Raw genomic sequence first — 19,260 nt, forward strand, 5'->3', positions numbered from 1 at the left:
GTTGGCACCTCCACATCATTGCATTCAGTTCTTATTCACGATTTGTATAGTGTCCCAACTTTTTTGGAATCCAGTTTGTATAATGGAGAATGGCAGAACAGTAGCACAGTAAGTCTGGCGAATGCAGACAGTGCTACTTAGCCTCCAACTGACAATAGGGGGGGCTCGTACAGAGAAAGTAAGACCGTTAAATTGGTACCATTTGCCCAAGCTTTGCTCTCCAAGTATCTTTTCACCAATTGGGATGTCAACAGGATGGCAGGATGTGAAACTTGTCCCTTTGAGATAAATAATGCTACTTGAAAATATTGGATCACATTAAAGCACACAGCAGCTCTCATCTTCCCCTTCACCAGCCGAGCACGGATGACGCACCTGGATGCGTAGCGGTGGATTCAAGAAAAATAGGAAAATCCAGCTCAAAGGTGGTGGAAAAAATTGTAGCTTTATTGCGGCATAAAATCTTCGACAACATGAATAGTTCGGTTACGCGTTTCAGACCATAAATAAATAGCGGTCCTTCCTCATGACATGGGGATTTTCCTATTTTTCTTGAATCTACTTGAAAATATAGAATTAAAAGGAAAGACACACCAATATCAGTTGCTTCATAACTGGACACCCATACTTTGGGGGTGTCTCCTTTACTAAATTAGGGAACACCTACCTACTGTATAAGCTGTGCTCATGCTGCTGTTAAAGCTTCAGTTCTTGAAGGATCATCAATTAATTCGTTTTTAGTGGATAAAAATAGAAGCCTCATTGATCCCAATGGATCATACAATTTGATAGCTTCAAGAAATGTTTAGAGGATTTTTTTTAGAATAAAATTGAATGTTGATCTGGTCTGGTGAATATAGCAGTGTAAAAAGATCTTCCTACCACATAGTCCATAAATCACCTGAAAAAAGCAACCTTTTACATTGCACATTTTTATTGCCATTTTTTGTTACATTTATTTATTATTGTGGTGAGCTTTTTTTTACAGGGTACTTTAGTACATGCGTTTGGTTTTATGCATTTTTTGCAAGCAATGAATCTTTAAGCATGAAACTATGTACCCCCCCCCCCCCCCACACACTCATGTCACGTCCTCTTTAGATCTCTATAAAAAAGCCAACGTGAATTTTTATTTTAAAAACACCATGCGAAAAAGGCAACACATGCTGATACGAGACAAAAAAGGATGCCAGTGGCATCAAAATGTCAGGAAATTTGCCAAAAATTGCCATGCCATGCTTAAATCGATCAATAATGACTATGGACCTTCAATAGACTGATTATTTCAAGTTTTGTTTTTCTCGACACTACCTATTGCGATATGTAACTGTACTTGTTTAGTTAGACACACTTTTAGTGTGAAACTTTCAATATGTTTGTATTAGTCTCCCTGTTTGAATCTGAATGTAGAATTTTAAAAAATGTTGCAAAAAAATGACATAAAAAATGCTGCTAAAAACATGCAGTTTTTTCAAAAATTACTAGGAAACTAGAAAACTAATATACTCTTGTTTTTGTTTTGTTTGTAAAAATAACAGGAACATGTTATACTGTCATTAAAAAAAATATATAAATAATGCATCAAAAATGCAAGACAACCTGAATGTACATACCCTAATAACAGAACGATGCAGTCTTATGACTCTATTTTATTACATTAATGAATGCATTCGTTTCTAGAGAATATAGATGGTTTGCAGCATTATCTAATTATAGAGTATACAGGCAGTGTGAGCTAATTGGCACTTAGCTGGTGGATCCTGCTTTAGCTTTTATACTGACAGCCAAGACTTCGAGCTTTGCTTCTGACTTCTGGCTGGAATTTTACTTTGACTTTTTTTAGACTTAAGTTCCTGGGTAAGAAATGTAAAATAAGCTCTGCCTGTCTAGACTTTGGGAAGTTATTAGAAAAAATTTGCTGCATTTAGACTGTACTTTTTAATAACATTTCTTGAAAACTCGACAATAATGAAGCAGGTGAACAAAGTAGAAATGAACAGTTCAAGGAGCTTGTGATTTTATTACCAAATTCCTTTCCTCAGATTCGTAGTTCATGGTCTAACAACTGGAGAACAGTATCTTTTCCGTGTGAAGGCTGTAAATGCTGTAGGTGTCAGTGAAAATTCTCAAGAATCTGAACCCATAACCGTTAAAGCTGCTCTAAGTAAGTATCCAGTAATAAATGGACTCCTGTCCCATAAGATTTTTTTCTGCCAATTTTTATAGAAGTTTCTAAATCACAAGGAAGCTTGGCTTTGGTCAAATAGAGGTTTTGGAATCGAAAAACGAAATGTTAAGAACGAGATAAAAATGGATATTTTCCACTCATATTTCTTATGTCTGAGATTTAGTGATTATTTATAAGGCTTTGGGCACTTTTCATGGCACTGTAGAAAAAAAAGGAGCTAGAGCTAAGAAAGGGACATTATATCCATACTATATATAATATCTGAAAGGTAGATTTATCTGTGGGTGCAATATAATAAAGATGAGTATTTGCTACTATTGCATCCAGTCTACGCAATCATATTTGTGCTAAACATCATGGATAACTTCCACTGATCCATTATATACAAATCTTTTCCCCCAAAATATCAGGCAGAAGGAAGATTTGCTGCTGAAAGTATATTTAGCTCAGTACAGTACCTAGAAGTCTTTCTACAGTGGAAATAATAGTCAGAAATGTTTGTTTCCAACCCACGCATCCTACTGGTTTCTTAAAAAGAAATGGCACTATAGACATCTGGTATATGCTTATCGCCGCTCCACCAGGAAAATAACCAGAGGGGCATTGTAATCTGTTTGGAAGAACTATTTCATGTCTATAGTCAGCTGAAAGACTGTAACTTTATATGATGCTGCTGGGTTCTAATATTAACTGCGTTTCCATTGTTTTAGGAGGAGGTATACCGCATGGTAGGTCTCTTTAAATAGTGTGTTCACATGCACAGTTTACGGTCACTGGGTTTTATTAGTTTTCTATCACAAATCACCTTAAAATCACATCTAATATATGTCTTTGGTAACACACTTATTTTACTTGCTCACTTAAAGTGTATTTTTTTTTTATAGACTGATATAACTGAAAGGGAAATGATTACAAAACAAATAATAGAAAGGCAATGGCAATAAATAGGAATACGTTTCTAATGACAAAAGGGAAGGATTGGTTTCATAGGCTTTGGAAAAGCCAAACCGATCTCAATCTTCACGTCACCATACAGTAGCTATCCATTTCAATAGGTTAGAATACAGCTCTGTACAGTCACACTATTAGTCTAACAGTCCTAAAATGATAATGTATGGCTTTGTAACAGGAAAGCATTACCTAAAGTGTCACCTATCATGTTCTTCATTAAAGGGAGACTAAAGAAAAACAAGAAACGAAGGCTACTTTCACACTTGCAACAGCAGGGTCCGGCAGGCTGTTCTGGCGGAGGAACAGCCTACCGGATCTGTGCTAGCGCTAGCCCACCGTGAAGCTTGAAGTCCGCTTCAGCCCCATTCACTAGTATTGGGGCGGGCTCGAGGTCCGGCCGCAGCACGGCAAACAAGCCAAGAGGCAAAAGCCGCAATGTGCTCCATATTTTTCATACTCTTGTTTTGTTCGCTCTCACAGTTGCAGACCATGACCAATAAAGTAGAAAAGCAGTGTATCTTTACAGCTCTAAAACTCACTGAACTTTTCTAGACAGCTGCAATTTTGCCCTTTTTATGCATAATTTGGTGGATTTACCTTTCAGCAGCTTTAGAGAGCTGAGTGGCATGTTGAGGTATGCTGAAGACCAAACTATGTATACAGTATATGCTCACAGTTGTACTGATGCTATATTTTTGGATGTAGTGTATACAGAATGTATGTAGTATGGCCTCTAGGCTTCAGCGAATCGACCAATCGAAGTCGATTAGTTCAGAACCTTTGTTTTTAATGCTGTTTCCGTGCAGCATTAAAATGTATTGGCTCCGTGGAACCAAAGTTCGTCTCACCCGTCACACCCTACGGTATTCCGAAGTAGGCTTTGGTTAGCTGCAGTACCACACAGTGCCCATGGTTAAGTGTGGCACTGTTTCTAAAGGAAAGCAACTATGCTTTATGAACCTGTACAGTACCTTCAAAGACATTTTTACAGCAACAAAATGAAAGATGGTTTGTCTGTCTAGGGCTATTTAGGTCTCAGGGGATTCAATTTCTCCTTGGAAAGAATGCCATAGCTGACATAGATAGACTTACAGTATATGCCTGTATAATAGAATGTATAATAGATAAAACTCACTAAATATGTTTCTTTTTGTCAGCAACTCCTTCAAGTCCATATGGAATTACCCTTCTGAACTGTGATGGCAGGTCTATGACCCTAGGATGGAAGTTACCCAAATTCACTGGAGGAGCCAATATCACTGGATATTATATTGATAAGCGAGTGGCTAGTCATCTGAATTGGCATGAAGTGAATAGTAAGCAAGTTCAAGAAAGGCTCTATAAGGTTTGTCAACACTTTTCTTTAAACTTTAAAGCTCCCTATCCCTCCTCTGATGAGCCAGGAGGTTTAGGAGGAGGTGTGGCGGGCTGCCCCCCCAGGGGCGATTGGGGATCCAGTGTTTAGAAATGCCGAGTTGTGACGCAGCCTTAAAAGTTTGTGTCACGGTGCTCCTACCTAGGAGCTCTGACTTTCTGAGCACCTGTCATGATTCCTGAGGTTCTACAATGCCCAAACAGTATAAACCCCCCACAAATGACCCCATTTCGGAAAGTAGACACCCTAAGGTATTCGCTGATGGGCATAGTGAGTTCATAGAACTTTTTATTTTTTGTCACAAGTTAGCGGAAAATGATGATTATTATTTATTTATTTTTTCTTACAAAGTCTCATATTCCACTAACTTGCGATAAAAAATTCTAGGAACTCGCCATGCCCCTCACAGAATCCCTTGGGGTGTCTTCTTTCCAAAATGGGGTCACTTGTGGCGTAGTTATACTGCCCTGGCAATTTAGGGGCCCATATGTGTGAGAAGTACTTTGCAATCAAAATTTGTAAAAAATGACCGGTGAAATCCGAAAGGTGCACTTTGGAATGTGGGTCCCTTTGCCCACCTAGGCTGCAAAAAAGTGTCACACATCTGGTATCGCCGTACTCAGGAGAAGTTGGGGAATGTGTTTTGGGGTGTCATTTTACATATACCCATGCTGGGTGAGAGAAATATCTTGGCAAAAGACAACTTTTCCCATTTTTTTATACAAAGTTGGCATTTGACCAAGATATTTTTCTCACCCAGCATGGGTATATGTAAAATGACACCCCAAAACACATTCCCCAACTTCTCCTGAGTACGGCGATACCAGATGTGTGACACTTTTTTGCAGCCTAGATGCGCAAAGGTGCCCAAATTCCTTTTAGGAGGGCAATTAGAGGTATTCAATGAGGGGCCTGGCGAGTTTATAGAATTTTTTTTTTTGGCATAAGTTAGCGGAATTTTTTTTTTTTTTTTTTCTCACAAAGTCTCACTTTCCGCTAACTTAGGACAAATATTTTAATCTTTCATGGACTCAATATGCCCCTCAGCAAATACCTTGGGGTGTCTTCTTTCCAAAATGGGGTCAGTTGTGGGGTGTTTGTACTGCCCTGGCATTTGAGGGTCTCCGCAATCATTACATGTATGGCCAGCATTAGGAGTTTCTGCTATTCTCCTTATATTGAGCATACAGGTAATGAGATTTTTATTTCCGTTCAGCCTCTGGGCTGAAAGAAAAAAATGAACGGCACAGATTTCTTCATTCGCATCGATCAATGTGGATGAAAAAATCTCTACCAAAAAAAAAAAAAGAGGGGAAAGGCGTCTGTCAGGACATAGAAGCTCCGCCCAACATCCATACCCACTTAGCTCGTATGCCCTGGCAAACCAGATTTCTCCATTCACATCAATCTATGTGGATGAATAAATCATTGCTGGGATTTTTTTTTTACATACAAAGTGTTTGCCAAAGCATAGGAACGCCGCCTCCTCCTCAGCTCGTATGCCTTGGCAAACGTATCTGTTACTGCAGAGGAGAAATCCCGTCTTGCAGCGCCGCATACACCGACTTGCGTGTAATCTGACAGCAGCGCAATGCTTCTGTCAGAATGCACATCAGTGCTGCAGCTAGTCGATCGGTTGGTCCACCTGGAAGGTAAAAAAAAAAAACAGGCTGCAACGCAATAATTTTTATTAACTTTGGAACAGAATATATAAACTTTAACTTTTTTAACTGAACATTAACCTTTTTGCTTACTGGTGCTTTTTTTTCTTTTTTCTTTTTTTTTTTTTACCTTTATAGAACAAACCTCTCCTTCCCCATGGGTCAATGTGCAAAGCGTAAATTGCCCAAAGATGTGGCGAAGTGCGTTATGCACTTTGTCCCAGGTGAAAGGAGAGGTTTGCAGCAGCTGTGTGAGTGAATGGGCCCTAATAGCCCTGTGTGCCTGTCCTGGTGAGATGATCCCTATGCTAATAGTGTACCTGTGAGTGGTACTTCCGGAAACACTCTCCAAAGCATAGGGCAGGGTGGTCAGGACAGTCAGGACAGAAATAGCGGGTGTCACGCCTTATTCCACTCCTGCTACAGACACGACATCTTTTTCGGGGTGACGGTTGGGTTGAGGTACCAGAAACGACATTGGGGAAATGTTGCTCGTGTAGACGGCTAACTACACTGGTGGATGGGGCCACGGAACCTCCTGGGTACAGGAGGTTCTCGATGATCTCTTCCTGAAATTTGAGGAAGGATCCAGTTCTCTCAGCCTTACTGTAGAGAACAAAACTATTATACAGAGCCAATTGAATTAAATATACAGACACCTTCTTATACCAGCGTCTGGTTCTGCGGGAAACTAAATACGGAGACAACATCTGGTCATTGAAGTCCACCCCTCCCATGTGAAGGTTATAGTCGTGGACTGAGAGGGGCTTTTCAATGACACGGGTTGCTCGCTCAATTTGTATTGTCGTGTCTGCGTGAATGGAGGAGAGCATGTAAACGTCACGCTTGTCTCTCCATTTCACCGCGAGCAGTTCTTCGTTACACAGTGCGGCCCTCTGCCCCCTTGCAAGACGGGTGCTAACGAGCCGTTGGGGGAAGCCCGCGCGACTAGTTCGCGCGGTACCACAGGCGCCAATCCGTTCTAGAAACAAATGCCTAAAGAGGGCCACACTTGTGTAAAAATTGTCCACATAAAGATGGTACCCCTTGCCGAATAAGGGTGACACCAAGTCCCAAACTGTCTTCCCACTGCTCCCCAGGTAGTCAGGGCAACCGACCGGCTCCAGGGTCTGATCTTTTCCCTCATAGATCCGAAATTTGTGGGTATAGCCTGTGGCCCTTTCACAGAGCTTATACAATTTGACCCCATACCGGGCGCGCTTGCTTGGGATGTATTGTTTGAAGCCAAGGCGCCCGGTAAAATGTATCAGGGACTCGTCTACGCAGATGTTTTGCTCAGGGGTATACAAATCTGCAAATTTCAGGTTGAAATGGTCTATGAGGGGCCGAATTTTGTGCAGCCGGTCAAAAGCAATGTGGCCTCTGGGACGGGAGGTGCTGTTATCACTAAAGTGCAGGAAACGCAGGATGGCCTCAAAACGTGCCCTGGACATAGCAGCAGAGAACATGGGCATGTGATGAATTTGGTTCGTGGACCAATATGACCGCAATTCATGCTTTTTAGTTAGACCCATGTTGAGGAGGAGGCCCAGAAAAGTTTTAATTTCGGAAACTTGGACTGGTTTCCACCGGAAAGGCTGGGCATAATAGCTTCCCGGGTTGGCGGTTATAAATTGTGTGGCATACCTGTTTGTTTCGGCCACAACTATGTCTAAGAGCTCCGCAGTCAAGAACAGCTCAAAAAATCCCAGGGCCGAACCGATCTGAGCTGTCTCAACCCGAACTCCAGACTGGGCAGTGAAAGGGGGAACTACAGGTGCGGCTGAAGTTGCGGACTGCCAATCAGGGTTTTCCAGCACCTCTGGGATTCTAGGGGCTCTACGGGCACGTCTTTGCGGTGGCTGCGACGGGGTCACTACTGCTCGTGCCACCGTACCAACTTCAACTGCCCTTCTGGTGCTCGCCACTTCACCAGGTTGTACGGCAGTGCTGGTACTAGGTCCAGGGAGGGCTGGGCTGCTGGTGTATGCCTCACCACGTAATCCGACAGCACCAGCCCCACTCTGCTGCTCTTGAAGCGGATCCTGCGCAACCTGTGGTCTAGCGACACGGGGCCGGGTACGCCTGGTGCTATCAGGGACCTCAGCCTCCTCGTCCGAACTTTGGGTCAGAGAGCCACTGCTTTCTACAGGTTCGTATTCTGACCCGCTAGATTCATCAGATGAGGGTTCCCATTCCTCATCCGACTGGGTCAGAAGCCTGTAGGCCTCTTCAGAAGAATACCCCCTGTTTGACATGTGGGCAACTAAATTTAGGGGTATTCCCTGAGACTACCCAAGAAAAAAAAGCAAGCCTGTCTTACAAAGGGGAGGCTAGCGAAGTACCGAAGGCCGCTGCGGTTGATAAAAAATATCAAAACTGATTTTTTTTATCGCCGCAGTGCGTGTAAAGTGAATGTGCAGCGATCAAAAAAAAATTTTTTTTGTCACTGCGGTGGGGCGGGTGTGGGCGAACGCACGTGTGGGCGACCGATCAGGCCTGATCGGGCAAACACTGCGTTTTGGGTGGAGGGAGAACTAAAGTGACACTAATACAATTATAGATCTGACCGTGATCAGTTTTGATCACTTCCAGATACTATAAAAGTACAAATGCTGATTAGCGATATGCTAATCAGTGAATAACGGACTGCGGTGCGGTGGGCTGGGCGCTAACTGATCCCTAAACTACCTAACCAAGGGGCCTAAACTATACCTAAAACCTAACGGTCAATACCAGTGGAAAAAAAAAGTGACAGTTTGCACTGATCACTTTTTTCCCTTCACTAGTGATTGACAGGGACGATCAAAGGGGTGATCAAAGGGTTAATTGGGGTTCAGGGGGGTGATCAGGGGCTATAGTGTAGTGTTGGTGTACTCACTGTGAAGCCTGCTCCTCTGCTGGATCCAACCGACGAAAAGGACCAGCAGAGGAGCAGGCAGCCATATAACAGATCATATTTACTAATATGATCTGCTATCTGGCACTCTGATTGGATTTTTAAAAAATCATCAGCTTGCCAGGCGCGATCATTGGCTGGCAAGCTGATGACGAATTACTCCTCGACGAAATGCCGGCCCGAACTGCGCATGCGCAGGCCGGCATAGCGCGTCATCTCGCGTCTCGCGTGATGACGCGTATATGCGTCAGTCTGCGCAGCGATGCCGCCTCCGGACCGCACATCTGCGTTAGGCGGTCCGGAGGCGGTTAAAGGGGTTCTGCACTTTCATTTAACTGATGATCTATCCTCTGGATAGATCATCAACTTCTGATCGACGGGGCTCCGACACCCGGGACCCCCGCCGATCAGCTGTTCACTTGAATGGAGCTTAGCCCCGCCCACGCTAGTTGATACTAGTCGTGATGTCAGTGGGCCGGTGGTAAACAGTGAGAAGGCTGCGGCGCTGCTGGAGTGCCGCTGCCTTCTCAAACAGCTGATTGCTAAAAAAAATAACATGTCCTATTCTTGTCCGCACTTTGCGGACAAGAATAGGCATTCATATTAAAGGATGTCCGTGCCGTTCCGCAAATTGCGGAACATGCACGGACACCATCTGTGATTTGCGGATCCGCGATTTGTGGACCGCAAAACACACCACGGTCATGTGCATGAGGCCTAAGTGACAATTCAGATTCTACCTACCTTTTTGGTGCGTTTTCTGTGCCTAGAGCTTTTGGTGCTTGCCTCAGAGTCCCTGGCCCCAGTGGGTCAGCTGCCAACTATACTGGGATATATATACTATGCCTGAGGTAGCTATCTGCAGCAAAGTCCAGATCCTTGTATGGGGTTAAAGGTTGAATACCAGGGGAGTGCAGGAATAGCGCCCTTAAGGTTTAGCCTAAACCCAAACCAGTTAGTTGGCACAGTGGGTTCACATTCACCGATCTGTGACCACGGCAGACAAATCTGCGTAGTTCTGGTGCCTATTTCTGGCACTGAAGATACTAAAGAACAGCTGATTAGCTGGGTTGCTGGAAGTCAACTGATCTGATATTGATGACCAAAGGATAGACCATCTCCAAAATCCTGGAGAACCCTTTTCATTTAAGAAACAATACACAGCCAAATATGCATTACGATTGTGTAAAGGTTTACAATATTCACAGGAATAAATTAGACCCTGGGAAAGGATTTAACAATACACAATCATATAGCTACAGGCTGATATCCTTTCTTGTCCCAGATAATAAGATGTAACTTTTAATGATTCGCTTAAAATGAAGTCAGCACATCTATTAACTATTATAAGTGAGCTCTAAACACTGTGGGTAAAACTAGCTGATATTAGTGCCAGATCACTATGTTATTGAATTGCTTTGTTTTTAGATGGTGGCTGGACGTGCACTTCCCCACACCACCACTCTGATTGAAGTGCGCACTGGCACACACTGATCGCTTATAGCATAGAACGTATCTGTGTATTAATCAAACACTTGAAGGCACATAAACATAAGAGGTCAGCAAACTAAAACCTAAGACTGCCCCCCAACATGTTTCACCAGCTAATCTGGCTTCATCAGGGGTTTGGGCAGCATTGAATGTGGAACACCATGGATGGGATATAAATGACCTAGGTACTATAATTGACAGATGATTGCCCCTATCAGAGCGGCATGATGTCATAAAAGTGGGTGTGAGTCCATAGACGTTTATCCAATTGGAGGTATTCAAATAAACAGCTCTGCCAATCCCTGCCTTTGGATTCATGGAATTTTATTATCTGGGACAAGAAAGGAAATTATTGCTATGTGATGGGATATTGTCACCTTGTACATTATGTATAACCTTTTTAATGCACATATGTTTGGTTACTACATTTATCTTCCTGCTAAAGTTTGCCTGAGCATGATTAGACTGTAGCTTAGCACAAGCCATAACACTGCTTTACCTACTGTATGCTCATCTAGAAGAGGGTTGGTAGATCATATTGAGTGACAGCACAAGAAATATATCTTAAACTATGGCTCCCAATACACCCATTTTCAAATGTCCATGAATGAAGGCTAACAGGGAGTTTAAAAAAAAATCCATGTTTTTCAATGTGAAAGCATTCGTTTTATCGACATATGATATCCACACAAATAATGACATGTGTCACCTCATAATATAGCAGCTAGACCATCTTTAACCTCCCTGTACTGTACATTCATCATGACAGGAAGACTATGAGGAAATTATAAGAAGTAAAAGGTTAACTTACATTTTCTAAGATCAAAGCCGTGGAACAACTGCTACACACTATTAGTATTCTTGTTGCAGGTTACTGTAGATTAATAGATGCTACCAATGAAAAATCTTTTCTCTCTGTTCTTCTATATATCTCGCCATATAAATTATATGAGCTGACTTACAATAAAGAACAGTAGTAGATAAAAATTGCATTGAACATATTTAAAGGAAGACTACACAGAAAATGCACAAAAATTAGAAAACATATTCCTGCACTTTCTCTCTTCATCTCCTCCTTTCTTTTGGTCCTATTTGTCTTATAGTTAAAACTGAGAATTATATAAAGAAATCTCCATCAAGCATGTTCTCCCTCCTCCTCACAGTGTTGTGACAAGCTGTTAGACAAGTGGTGGGAACAGAAGCCATCCTGTTAGACAAGTGGCTGGAGCAGGAGCCACCCTGCATTCATTTCTAGTTTTAGTGATGCTCAGAGCTTGACCATTTTTAGACAAATTATATAAAACTATACATTAAGCCCATTACAATAACTGGCGCTAGAACATTAGTGTCTAAACATTAGTAGGAACAATCTATATTAAATGGCACTGACTGGTGGCTGAGACTGGTGGCTGTGGCTGGTGACCGAGACTGTTGGCTGTGGCTGAGAATGCTGGCACTGTGACTGGTGGCTGTGGCTGGTGGCACTGACTGATGGCTGAGATGGCTGGCACTGACTGGTGGCACTGACTGGTGGTGCTGAGACTGCTGGCACTGACTGGTGGTGCTGAGACTGCTGGCACTGACTGGTGGTGCTGAGACTGCTGCCACTGACTGGTGGCTGAGACTGCTGCCACTGACTGGTGGCTGAGACTGCTGGCACTATGACTGGTGGTTGGTGGCACTGACTGATGGCTGAGACTGCTGGCACTGTGACTGGTGGCTGTGGCTGGTGGCACTGACTGATGGCTGAGACTGCTGGCACTGTGACTGGTGGCTGTGGCTGGTGGCACTGACTGATGGCTGAGATGGCTGGCACTGACTGGGGGCTAAGACTGCTGGCACTGTGACTGGTGGCACTGACTTAAGGCTGAGACAGCTGGCACTGACTGGTGGCTGAGACTGCTGGCACTATGACTGGTGCCTGTGGCTGGTGGCACTGACTGGTGGCTGAGACTGCTGGCACTGTATACAATGATGGGGGTTGGAGTGTAATACGTGTGTAATGCTCTCTGCCTGTGATAGCTTCCCTCACTTGCTACTGTGCGGCCATTTCCTGATTTTGGTGGGCGGGGTTAGGGTGAAATAGGAGTGAGGAGTATGCAGCCACTGTGGGGACTAACATGTGCCCCCTGTGCTGACAGATATCCGGGGCCATAATCAGAGGTCCCCAGTGCTCCCAGCTTTGTCCTCCCAGGCTCTTTGGGAGTTCTATGAACTCCAGGATGCAATGCTGCAGCAGGTACAGGGGCTACTCTCTGCCTGGTGCACAGGTGTGTAAGGGTGTCCAGTGAAGGATACGCTGTGGCAGGCGGCGGTTGCAGGGCCCGGATCCCGGGATGTAAGTCGGCTGCAGAGGAAGCCAGAGGGGGAGTAGAAGGCACGGCGGAACTGGGCACAGCAGCGGGCCGGCACACAGGTGTGGGTGGTGCGTTCAGAGCGCCATGTGTTGATTGGCCGGCGCGCCGTGCATGTGCACTTCACTAATCGGCACACATGGACGTGCACACACACAGGGATGTTATTATATGGAGATGGAATGCATGTACCCATATTAGAGTTTTGCTGTTCTAGGTGTTTCTAATAGTCGGCTAATGAATTTCATTTTTACACGGCTGCAGATTGCATCTACAGATGAAAGTGGTACTAAACAGTCTTATTTTAAAGACAATTAAGCTGTAAATGATGTGAAAACATTTGTTCTCTATCTTCTCATGAGAAGTATAGTACAAGCATTATAATCATGAATTGGTAGCTGAAGAAAAAAGGTGCCTTGCTCCCAAACATGAAAATAAGGGGGCAAAGAAACTCCAGAAAACTTGATGATAATGTACATCTACATGATAATGTACATAAGTAGGCAACACTGCATGCTTCCCTCAATGCGTGATAGGCTCCAGAAGATCTTTAACTGTTATCATCAGTGGGGAATCTTATGTCATGGAATTCCTCTTTCTATTAATTTAAATGTGTGTAAGAAAGACTTAGTACCTTGGAAAATGGCTTTCAAATTGAACCAGTTTACCCTTGTACTACAGATGTAGCCATATAAAAAAAACAAAAAAAACAATCACATTATAGTAATACAACAAATCGCGTTAAAGAGACCATCCTGGTGCATCTGGAGTCAAGGTAATGCTGGCCACATCTGTATAACATACAACACCTTAGCTACTAATAGGCCTGATAGGGTAAACACATGTAAAGAGTGAGACACCACATCATGGTCAATGGTTAGCATTGTTGACTACCAGCACCTGTTTAATATGACCATGGTTAACATATTAGATATGTATCTTCTCTCCAGTTTAATGCAGAATTCCTCCAGGTACTTCAATTTTCTACTACATGCTCAAGCTGTAGGCCATATTTACAGGTTGTGTATTCTGTTTGCATTCTGCCTACAATCTGCAGTAATTCCACCATCAGTGTACATGAATGAATTTCTTTATGCCACATTCATAGGCTCCAAAAATATATTTGGAGAAATTAAAGCAGCTCTATCACCGGGATCAACCTTACCCTACCAGGCATATAGCCTGGTAGTGTTGATGACGCTGATTAAAACCATACCTGTCTTATGCCTGTCCATGGTATCGTTGCAGAGAAAGATGAACTTTAAAATTTAGGCAAATTAACTATTCGAGCACCAGGATACGGGCTTATCCAGTTTGAGCACTTCTCCAGTGACGCCCCTGGTACTTCGTAATGATGTCCCTCTGCTTTTCATGACCCACTCCCCCTGACTTTAGATGGACAGCATTATACCGCACTTGTGTCCAGAACGGCGTGTGCGCACAATATCTTCGGAATCGGCTTCATCTCGATAAGCGAGATCTGGGTGACAGAGCTGCTTTAATGACATTGCAGTAGATTTCATAATCTACAGCATGCACTGCAAAGCTACAGATTGGTTCCACTGAAGTTCGGTGGAGCTAATCCTTATGCAAGCCCACACAAGGATTCAGATGTGGATTTCTGCTGCGGATTATCCTGAAAATCAATTGCGGATTTGTCCATTACAAATATGATATTATGTCATGTGTCTGAAAAAGGGAAATTGTGCATCCAATTGGAGTCAGGGACTGCTCTGAGGGACGACAATCCGTTTACAGCACCGCCGAATATATTGGTGCTATATAAGCAATGGGAAATAAATACATGCAGTCATAATTAGAATCAGATAATTCCCCTGAAGAAATTTTGTACAATATAAAGCTGAACACAACTTGAAATAGCACTTTAAGTTTAATGAGATTTAGCACAATTGTTGTACTCTTTTCAGATGATAGACTGATGCATTTAGAGTTCATATGCCAGGAATACTGTAACTAGTAGATTTTAACAGTCATCAATCTGTCAGAACTCAATGAGATAATATACCATTGTGCGCTCATGAAACAAATTACATCTGCAAGTAATTTGGACAAAGCAGATCTAATAGTACTTTCACACAATTATTTTAGAGCTTACTCCATCTCCTAGTGATGAATCTTTATCTCTTCAACAGCTCTTAACTAATGGAATGGCTTCCTTAGTTTCTAATCCTTTCAATTTTTCCCTATAATTATGTATTATTCTAATAGTATACGCTATAAATCGCAAGGGTCGGGGTTAACTTTATATTTCCCTATTTAATTTTGTAGTAAATTGTATTATAATATACCAAAAATGAGGGACGAATCGTGTTTTACATATTGATATTTGAAACTTAGTGTCTAAAATATAGGAAGCCCTTTCTGTCTCTCCATCCATATATTATCTATCTATCTAGCTATCTATCTATCTAATTCAGGTGACGTTTTCACATCTACAGGGTGGGCCATTTATATGGATACACCTTAATAAAATGGGAATGGTTGGTGATATTAACTTCCTGTTTGTGGCACATTAGTATATGTGAGGGGGGAAACTTTTCAAGATGGGTGGTGACCATGGCGGCCATTTTGAAGTCGGCCATTTTGAATCCAACTTTAGTTTTTTTCAATAGGAAGAGGGTCATGTGACACATCAAACTTATTGAGAATTTCACAAGAAAAACAATGGTGTGCTTGGTTTTAACGTAACTTGATTCTTTCATGAGTTACAAGTTTCTGACCACCTATAAAATGTGTTCAATGTGCTTCCCATTGTGTTGGATTGTCAATGCAACCCTCTTCACACACTGATAGCAACACCGCAGGAGAAATGTGCCACAAACAGGAAGTTAATATCACCAACCATTCCCATTTTATTAAGGTGTACTCATATAAATGGCCCACCCTGTATTCATCTATCCATTGTAAATCAGTAATTGTATACTTGAGAAAACATTTACAAATGAAGAAACTTTTTGCTGTCAAAAGATAGCGGATTAAATGACCATTCTCACTCTCCCATGAATGGGCTTACTTATCACTCAGTTTATCTGAAAAAAAAAAACGAAATCTTAAAATTTCAGAAGGGTAGCTTGATCTCGGTAGTAGTAAAATAATAGAAACCCTCCAGAAAATAGATGATAGTCAACCACCTAAAAACCAACAACTTGTTGGATACAAAACAGCATGGCTTTAGGGCAGCTCATGTCAAACTAATCTTATTGATTTCTTTGACTATGTCACAAAGGTGTCACCATGGATATTGCCTACCTAGACTTCAGCAAAGCCTTTAATACAGTGCCACATAAAGAGCTAATAGGTACATTATTGAAAACTGGATTTAATCCCTGGATAGTTCAGTGGATTCACAGTTGGCTAATGAATAGACACCAGTGTTAATGGATTGAATTCTAAGGAGAGACAAGTTACAAAGGTATACCTCAAGGGTCTGTCCTGGGTCCTATTGTTTTTAATATCTTTGTAGGTGACATAGGAGAAGGTTAGGTAGGAAAGGTTTGCTTGTTTGCTGAAAACACAAAAGTTTGTAATTGTAAATATTCCTGGAAGCATTAGTAACATGGAAAAACTTTAGCTCCTCTGGATAAATGGTACAAACAGTGGAAACTGCAGTTTAATGTGTTAAAATGTAAAATAATGCGCTTGCAGAGAAGGAATGCTCTATCTGATTTTCACATTGGCAGTTTTGTTTTAGCCAAGACTTCAGAAGATAAGGCGGAAGGGGTTTTGACATCAGACTGCTTTAGAATAAGCGCACAGTTAGATGCTTGGCTGTAAAGCTAAAGGTATAACCAGTAAGAAGAGAGAGACTGTTATCGCGCTGTATAGAGCGCCAGTGAGGCCTCATCTGGAATACTGTGTACAGTTCTAGAGACCCCACCTACAAAAATACTTAGGTAAAATAGAACAGGTGCAAAAGTGGGTGAGGGTCTGAAACATAAAACATATAGCCTTGAGGAAAGAAGGGAAACCTTTAAATATGTTAAAGGCATAGATAAAGTTCAGAAGGGAAGTGTTTTTTTTTTTTTTTTAAAAGCACAAGAACAAGGGGGCACAATCGAAGGCTACTTTCACCCTAGCGGCAGCCTTCTCCGGCAGGCTGTTCCGGCGGGGGAACAGCCTGCTGGATCCGTGCTGCCGCTAGTATACCGTGCCACCGGAAGTCCGCTCCGGAACCATTGACTATAAACATGCCGAGAGGCGGCCGGAATAAAACTACAACATGTCGATAGTAAGTGAATTTACACATACCTGGGATAAACACGTCTATCCTAAGATACGTAATAATAGAAGGGTCGACTAGATGGACCATGTGTTTTTTTTTTTCTGCCGTCAATCTTCTATGTTTCCAAGAAAGTGTTGCCTTACCTGTTTTAGTTTGCGGTAACCACTAGTATCCAGTTGGTCATCCTTGTTTTAACAAGTAAAAGTAAATGGGAAGTATATTTTAGTACAGGGGTGCTTCTCTAGATAAATTCCTAAAATATAATTAAGTATTTTCTTATGTAGAATCCTCTTTTGATATTATTTGTTTGAACTTAATTGTCCAGGTTCTGTGAACACTGTTGTTAACACATGCTGCCAATTCAATGTCTGGTAAAGGAGGCTTTTGAGAACTCATTTATCATACTTTAAACCCTGGAAATAATGTTGTTGTTTTTTTTTTTTTATATAATTGGCATACAGTAATATTATTGCACCTGAAAACTTTGTGGAATGCTAATCATTGTTCAAGAAAATGTCTTTGCGTCTCATGTTTTCTTAACTGACTGCCCAGGAAGTGCTATGCATCTCATAATCAGAATTCAACTTCCTGGCTAGTGACTTGTGTAGGTTAGACACTTCGTATTGTAAGTATGGATAGAGCCCAATATAACCTGTTTTGCAGTTAATTTTAAGGGAGTCAAACAAGGCTTTCTACAGCATAAGTAATCTGATACGTCAGGGATCATTGATTACCAGGGCAGGATTAAAATTTATTGGACATCTGGTAAAAAAAATCACCTCACTGGAACATTTTGTATTTTACAAGGTAAATGTTGAGGCGTGGAGCCAAAGGCTTCTCTGGTTCTTCAAATTTGGTTGTAATTTTAATAACCCGGAAATGGAAGGAGAGTTTTGGAGAAGCTTTAGGTCCCCAGGGTGTGGGAGGCACTGGGTCATGTGACTTGCATGGCTTTTCTGTGATCTGCTTCTGTTGATAGTTTTATTGTAGCATCTTGATCATACAAATTTTAAAAAATGGGTGCCTATTTTAAAAGTTAGCGTGTACTATTGTATTTTAAAAGAAACACAAGTGCCAATACATATGTTCAACCTACTTACTAATTTAGACAGGATTGTAGTGGATCATAGTTGAACCATATTTCCTATACAGTCAGTTCCATGCCCTCAAAAGGTTTCCCAGGTGAATCTACAGTTGTTTGTTTTCACTCTTGGCAAAATATGAATATTGTTTCACTATAGTATTTTTTTAAATCCAAACCATTCTTTAAGTTTTTTCGCGGTTCTTCCATGTAGGCTTAGTAGAAATTCACAGCAATTATGATTGATTTGCATTTTGAAGGACCAATGGAGAAGGGCTTATTTTTTAACTACTGAAGCATAGAAACCCCCTTGATACTATTGTCAGCCAAACTCACAATTTTCAAGGGGAATAGCTGAGAGTCTAACATGTATGGGGAGTTCCCAACTTTCCTCCGACAAATGATGTTGGGGGAGAGAAAGATCAGGGGCTTTGAATTTCAATTCCTGACCTTTTTGGTTAAAGGATAAGCCAGAGGTGTCCCATAGAAAAGACATATATGCTATGTCGAACCCAGCATATACAGTATGTGTATGGAGAATGGCTGAATAGGCATTCAAATGGCAGTTATAGAAGTTATATGTATACCTTAAGGCTCTATGACAGGAATGCGGCCCTCCAGCTGTTCCAAAACTACAACTGCCTGGATATCCTACTGCTAATAGGGCATGCTGGGACTTGTAGTTTTGAAACAGCTGGAGGACCACAGGTTGAGCATCCCTGCTCTATGAGAATGTATTGGCCTTACTGCAGGTATATTTCATTTAAGATCTTTATTTTTTGTTCTGTAGCGTGCCATATTACAATGACTTAAGAGTACGTATGAACCATGATAAGCACAGTGTTCCCAAGAATATAATGTTGATTTTGGCATTATTAAGACAGTAAATTTACAGATATCATTTATTGCATTGTGATAGTGCCCACAGTAAATGTATTGCAAAAAATGTCATTTCTTTATAATTGCTGTAATTGTTTAGCAGCTCCTTGTTTACAAGCTCATTACAGTATTAGTCAG

The 19,260-nt window shown here is 41.8% G+C and overlaps 1 protein-coding gene across 7 annotated transcripts in view; it reads left to right on the plus strand.

The window, feature by feature from the left end:
- MYOM2 (myomesin 2) overlaps nucleotides 1-19,260 on the plus strand; it is a 419,263-nt gene that overhangs the window by 76,158 nt on the left and 323,845 nt on the right. For 5 of the 7 annotated variants that reach the window (XM_044289251.1, XM_044289247.1, XM_044289249.1 and 2 more), the window contains 3 exons: nucleotides 2,043-2,164; nucleotides 2,899-2,916; nucleotides 4,297-4,484. In XM_044289251.1, the coding sequence (XP_044145186.1) occupies nucleotides 2,043-2,164; nucleotides 2,899-2,916; nucleotides 4,297-4,484 (328 nt within the window). The remainder of the gene's footprint in view (nucleotides 1-2,042; nucleotides 2,165-2,898; nucleotides 2,917-4,296; nucleotides 4,485-19,260) is intronic. The other 2 variants (XM_044289250.1, XM_044289254.1) reach the window with 1 other exon arrangement.

The sequence above is a fragment of the Bufo gargarizans genome, chromosome 4, assembly GCF_014858855.1.
Source record: "Bufo gargarizans isolate SCDJY-AF-19 chromosome 4, ASM1485885v1, whole genome shotgun sequence".
Classification (NCBI taxonomy): Eukaryota; Metazoa; Chordata; class Amphibia; order Anura; family Bufonidae; genus Bufo; species Bufo gargarizans.